At 45.1% G+C, this 6,000-nt stretch overlaps 2 protein-coding genes across 3 annotated transcripts in view; one reads left to right on the top strand and one right to left on the bottom strand.

The window, feature by feature from the left end:
* Nucleotides 1-647, bottom strand: part of LOC125956360 (uncharacterized) — a 4,322-nt gene extending 3,675 nt beyond the window's left edge. Inside the window, exon 1 of the mRNA XM_049688146.1 lies at nucleotides 18-647. Coding sequence (XP_049544103.1) covers nucleotides 18-255 — 238 coding nt within the window. The 5' untranslated portion in view covers nucleotides 256-647. The remainder of the gene's footprint in view (nucleotides 1-17) is intronic.
* A 725-nt stretch (nucleotides 648-1,372) lies between these two features.
* LOC125953785 (uncharacterized) lies at nucleotides 1,373-3,919 on the top strand. Of its 2 annotated transcripts, XM_049683564.1 has the most exons (3): nucleotides 1,373-1,669; nucleotides 1,755-3,392; nucleotides 3,462-3,914. In XM_049683564.1, the coding sequence occupies exons 1-2, from the start codon at nucleotides 1,564-1,566 to the stop codon at nucleotides 2,147-2,149; spliced, it is 501 nt and encodes a 166-aa protein (XP_049539521.1). In that variant the 5' UTR covers nucleotides 1,373-1,563; the 3' UTR covers nucleotides 2,150-3,392; nucleotides 3,462-3,914. The 2 variants fall into 2 exon arrangements, with proteins under 2 accessions (XP_049539521.1, XP_049539520.1); XM_049683563.1 differs by lacking the exon at nucleotides 1,373-1,669 and having other exon boundaries at nucleotides 2,154-3,392; nucleotides 3,462-3,919.
* The last annotated feature ends 2,081 nt before the right edge of the window (nucleotides 3,920-6,000 follow it).

The following is a 6,000-nucleotide window of genomic DNA, read 5'->3' as shown; positions in this document are numbered from 1 at the left end:
GGGCCGCTACTACTTACCAACACAGCCGGAGGTGGAGATGTGCTTGGATTGAAGGTAGAAAATGAGTTCTCGCACCTTTAGCTGGGCTAGGTCGGTGCGCGATAAGGGGCGCTTGGTGAAGATGATGCAGTTCTGGCAGAGTGACCGCGTCTGCCCTTTGGACAGACAGTTGCGACAGAACAATCGGTGACACTCGAAGCAGGACTTTTTCCACGTAATCAACGTGAACTTGGCTTTGCACCGTTCGCACGGCATTTTACTAGGCCGGTTTTGGATGGCGACAATGACGACAATGACGACGTTTTACTAGCACAAAACAACAGCGATTGCTGCGAGCCTGCGGTGGTCAGCGACCGAGGGGGAAACATCGATTAACGGCGGCGGTGGACGAACTGCGAAGTATCCCATAATTTGGCACCGTGCCCGTCGCGCGTCACGCAATTTCGTTCAACCACGTATGCTTTCCACGGCTCATAGCAATCACCACTACGGCGGGTCACTTAATTTATTTGCTTAATCAACAGTAAGTAACTGCGAAGGATTTTTTTCCGGGAATTCCCATCTTCGTGTATTCTCGGAGATTTTGTTTTGACACTTTAAGGGCAGCGACATCTACACTACCGTTGGCGTACTGCTTGGTGGAAAATTCTTTTTTAAAAACGACCCGTAAAATGTTTTGCGAAAATCATTCATTCTTCCTCCTGAAAAGATAATTCACCTGCCTTCGAAAGGCTGTTTAGCTTTTCCAAAGTGATTCCCACGGTATCACCTGAAGGGTTAACGGGGCAAGAACATCACCCCCACCCACAACTCAACGCCCGTTCTAGGTCTACTTCGATGATTCATTGTTTTGAATTCTCAGTGCAACCGAGATGGACCGGAACGTCGCAGTAGGATTAACTTTATTTTTCATGTTTTTCCTCATCGGCAGTTATCTGCTCGGCAGACGATCGTTTCGCAGGCGAACTAGTAAGAATATGGTGTTCTGGTGTGAGCCGAAGGTCTAATTCCTGTCTTTTCCTCCCAAAGAACAAATCGTAGTAACGCGGGAAATCCCCGGCAAAATTCCAGCCTACAGCGCGCCCGAGCTCGTGGCATGCGATGATGCGCAGCAGTATGGAAAATTCGGAACGGTCTATCTCACGCCCTCCAATCCCCCCGTAATGGTCCAACATATCCACGAAAAACATAATGGGAAATAAATGAAATCATTTTTGTTCACAAAATCGCATTTTCGTAAAATTGAGAAAAACTAAACCGAAAAAATGCGACGTTTGATTTTACGCGAGAGTCACGCGTTTATAGTCCATGCTCCAGTTCTACCTTCACTGTTGTTTTCTTCTTCTTCTTCGCGGTGACTTTTTTCGTGCTCGGAGTCGCTTGGTGCTAAAGTAAATCGGTGGTGCTCAAGTTTATGGCCGTGACTCACTCCGTACGATTAAAGATATTCGTAGTTTAGCGTGGTTAGATCGAGAGAACGTCGTGCTTCCTGGTGGCCTTCACCTCGTACGGGAAAAGCGGACCGGACACCAAAGTTTGACCAGGAAATCAACAACATCAACGATGGACGTGATCGAGATTGTTGGCATGGTTTTGGGCATCATTTTGTTCTGCTCGCTGATTAAATGGTGCTGCAGTCGACGCTCCAACCAGGGCATGGTGATAGCCAGTAAGTATCCGGATGGTGGTTAACGTTCTCGCACCGCGTGGACCGTGGGATTTTATTTTTAACCTCTTCGCTTGTGTTGTTTCAGCGCCCGTCGTGATAACGTCCGAGACACACCGTGTTGCTAACGCTGGACAGACGCAATTGGCTCAAGGAGCGGTCATTCAGGGGCATCCATCGGGAACGGCTGCTTATCCGGTTGTTCAATTAGCGTATCCCACGAACCAGTCTTATCCTGCTCAACCCTATCCCGTTGCTCAGCAGTTCCCGGTGCAGTCCGGTTCCGGCGCGGCTCCCCCACAGAACACGGTTCAGATCCCTGCACTACCATCTCAGGCTCAGATTATGCCAGGCGGGTTTCCGGGAGTCACGGGACCAGCGATGCCCGGAGGTGCACCGATGGTAAACCCTCCTAGCTACGACCAGGTGATGACGGAGGCGTACGCTCCCCAAGCACCGTACAATCCCGACTACAAGGGTTAACACCACATCCAGTGTGCCGGTACTTATCGATTCGCCGCATTGTGATCCCGATCGAACAAACTGAACTTCCGACGAAACCAACAAACTATCTCGTTGTGAACACGCCACAAAGACGCGTGTCGCATGATTATGAACCCCTACTTATTGGTTGGGGTTCGGTAGGATATAAGGCCTAGAAAAAAGGAGTGGCGCGGAGCGTAATGCCATTGAGTAGAATACTCGCATTTATGTTACACCTCAATATGCATGTACTCATCTGCAAAGTGGTAAGAGATAATGTAAATAAATTAAGTGAAATGTAAGATCCAGGCAACGCTTCCTGGACCATCATACCTAAACAGATACGATCTTCCCCACCTCTTATGCAACCTGTTGCCATGGAAATCGGCGCCAATCCGGTCAGGGGAGGGCTTGGTGCAAAACCTTCAATTTCGCCTCACCTGTTTCGCCACTAGTAAGCCGTGCTTGAAGCAGAAGGATCTCTTGCAACAAAGTCAGTTAGGCGGTGTTAAAAAAGAACAAAGAACCATGGATGTCAGCGACGAAACCGGAGTTGAAATCGTTTTTGCGCAACTGTCCTACCAACAGCTGTTCAACTATAGGTTCGAGCTCAAACTGTGGCTCATAGTGCAAGATACCAACGCTCCTTTTCTAAGCTGGAATTGTGACGAAACAGCCATCATCCTGGATCCAGTCGGGTTGTCAAAATATCTTCAAACGCCCTATAACAAGCTGTTCTTCTGTCGCAGTGTAGCCGATTTTTGTTGGCTCCTAGAGATCGTTGGATTTTCCGAGTGCTCCGATGGCGGTGAAACAGAAGGCTGCAAATCCTACCACCATCATCTGTTCCGTGGAGATAATATGCTGACATTCGAAAAATGGTTAATTGAAGGCACCCATCGTAATGGCGTTGACCCGGACGTCAAGGGTAGCTGCAGTTTACCTTTAATCCCAGGATACCACGTGAAAGACAACGGTTACTTTGATGAGGAGAAAGCCAAAATAGCCACCGAACTATTCCAACTGAATCTTTTGATACAGCAAAAGAAAATCAAACGTGAGATCGATGGAAGCCTATCGTTTGGTAAAGCGTCTCGGTACAAGGATGAACCAGTAATGGAACCACCAGAGTATCTGAAGACGGAAACCATCGCCGGCAACTACGGCTTGGTATCTGTGGATGCCCTACGACGATGTTTGGGAGCGATGATGCCCTTATTCGAAAATAGGTGCTACGAGGATGGTGAGTAGTGTTTTCCTTCTACTTCGTAGTCCAGTTTGAGCATTATTACAAATCCTGACCCTATTACAGCACCGGAGAGAACAATTCAATTTTGCGCGAGTGTGTTTGAGAATGGTGGTAATGGAGCTGAAGTTACTCTACAAGTACCAATGGTAACGGACTCGCATGGTCCAATCGAGATAGAGAACGTGATGCTGCCCTTGGACATTCCGTCCCAGGAACAAGAACTAGCTGAAACCGAAATCGTGGATACCGAAGAATCGGCTGCAGCCGCTGCAAATTATTTGAATTTCTCCGTAAAAAAGGAAGGAAGCCTTTGCCTGGATCAGTTCAGTCCTTTCGTCTTGACTGCGAGTGTAGCGACTAAAATGAAACCAATTGATTGATTAAACGATGAATAATTATTTTTTCCCAGTCTTCGTTAGTATGTAAGATTGTAATAAATGTAATAAAAAATTGATTCATCGTGCAGGATCTTTACCAAAAGAAAAAAACCAAAACACTATTTCCTGAATAAATTAAGTGTTCCTAAAGCAGATCGTTCTGGGTGTAACTATTATTCACATTATACATGGTATGATTCATAGTGTTTCGCTTCAACTCATAGTTTTCAGAGCAACAAAGGCAGTTGCTATCTTAGTTCAGTGTTAAACTTGCACTCGAAGAGGACTCCCGAGTATTTGTAGATATCTTTCATTTTTTTCGTGTAATGCTAATCGCGTTAAGTGATTGAAAGCAAGTGATTCTGATTGTTCGTTCGATAAATCATTTAAGGATGCATCTGAGTATGGAGGAATCGATTCTATCTCTGTTTATTTTTTTATGGGGTTTATTTACCATAGCTATATGTTTTTATTGCTGCTGCAAACAACACTTGGATTGTGAAACGGATGCAGACGGTAAATAGCTTCTTGGCACAGAACGTTCATCCGCTATTTAAATGCATCATTTCAGTGACCGTTTCGACAACGAACAGAACACGTCGCTCAGTGACCGCAAGCTCGCTCCAGTTGTCCGGTACGGCGGTAATTCACGGGCACGCGAGATATCCGTCTGCTTCTTTGATGCCACAGACAGCTCTAAACCGGAGAGATGATACTGAAGCTCTAATAGCTTCATTCATACGGGATGACCCATCAATGGATAACCCTCCTACCTACGATGAGGCGATTTCGGAGGCGTGCACTCCTAAAGACATTGTTTGAAAACAAATAGCAATCTTTTAAATATCATACCTAACAACTCTAGATAAACCGCCCAAAGGTTGATACCATACTCGACTGTGAAATAATCACGTGGATGTAAAAATTAATGCTACTGCAACCATGTCAAACCATGGGCAGAATGTTCAAAGTTTTGCGTCACGTTTGTGTTGAGATGTGATTTTATTTATGTGGAGCTGAATTACTCCATATCCTTATCACTCTAAATGACTAATGTCGCATACGATGTATCACAACCTTTCCTGTGTAGTTGATTGTGACCCGAAAAAAATGTCCTATATTCATCGTAGTTCAGTGCAAGAGTTACCCTCGTGTCGATCACGCGGCTATTTGCAGAGCTGTCGCTTTTCGTTCGGTGTGTACATACTTATTAGGAATCGAATAGAAGGGATTTTTCCCTACGTTATGGTCGCAGATCCGTGGATTTTTTTGGTGGTTTTCCAATGTGGTATTGGTGCACTTTGTATATCCATTTTAGTAATGGTTTGTATAAAAAAATGTATCGGTACTGAATCGGTGGCAACTAGTAAGTATAGTGACTCAGTCCCTTCGCGCATGGAAGATATCAGTTGGAAATTTCTATTCCAGTGCAAGCGATGATACCTCCCGAAACTAATCACATCATTAACGCCAACCAATCTCGTCTCTCTACAAGAACAGCCATACAAGGAAACCCATCGTGTACTCCTCCGTATCAGACTAATGACTCGGCATCGCATCAATTCGACCGCTGCCCATCGTATCCGCACCAAGATCCGATATGGGGTGTACCCGCAGGCCAGATTCAGTTGCCCGATGCATATCCATCAACCAAGGGCGATTACTCTTCTATGGAAAACCCTCCTACCTACGATGAGGCGATTTTAGATTTGATTTCAATGTTAGATGTCCCTTAAAAGTGCTATGAAACAAAACAAATAAAATCAACCACGCGAAGTACTGTACGGTAGTGAGGCCATAACTAGAGTTTACTGTTTGACTGAAACGATGCGTCAAATTTCTGCAAGAAAATGAGTAACGTCAACGCTTATCACACCATCATTGTACCATGCAGTGAATCACGACCTTTTGCAGCGCAATAGTTGGTCCGTTCTTGAACCCCTCATCCGCTACGAACGTATTTCAGTGTTAAAGTTACAATCGGCGCCGTGGTCACGCGGATGTTTTGGGAGTTGTTCCTTTTGTTCGTTGCATGCGTTTTAGGAATTGAATAGGAGTGATTCTATACTCGTTTAAGACTATTTCTTCCTCAATATGGACGATTACGACAATTCTCTTTGGTATTTCGGATGTTTTTTTGTCGCGTTTGTAATATTAGTAGTAATTGTGGCTTTCATAAAAAAATGTATGGAACCTGCTATGGTGATAGTTAGTAAGTATGACTC

The sequence above is a fragment of the Anopheles darlingi genome, chromosome 3 (genome assembly GCF_943734745.1).
Source record: "Anopheles darlingi chromosome 3, idAnoDarlMG_H_01, whole genome shotgun sequence".
Classification (NCBI taxonomy): Eukaryota; Metazoa; Arthropoda; class Insecta; order Diptera; family Culicidae; genus Anopheles; species Anopheles darlingi.
This window is presented reverse-complemented; position numbering and strand designations above follow the sequence as displayed.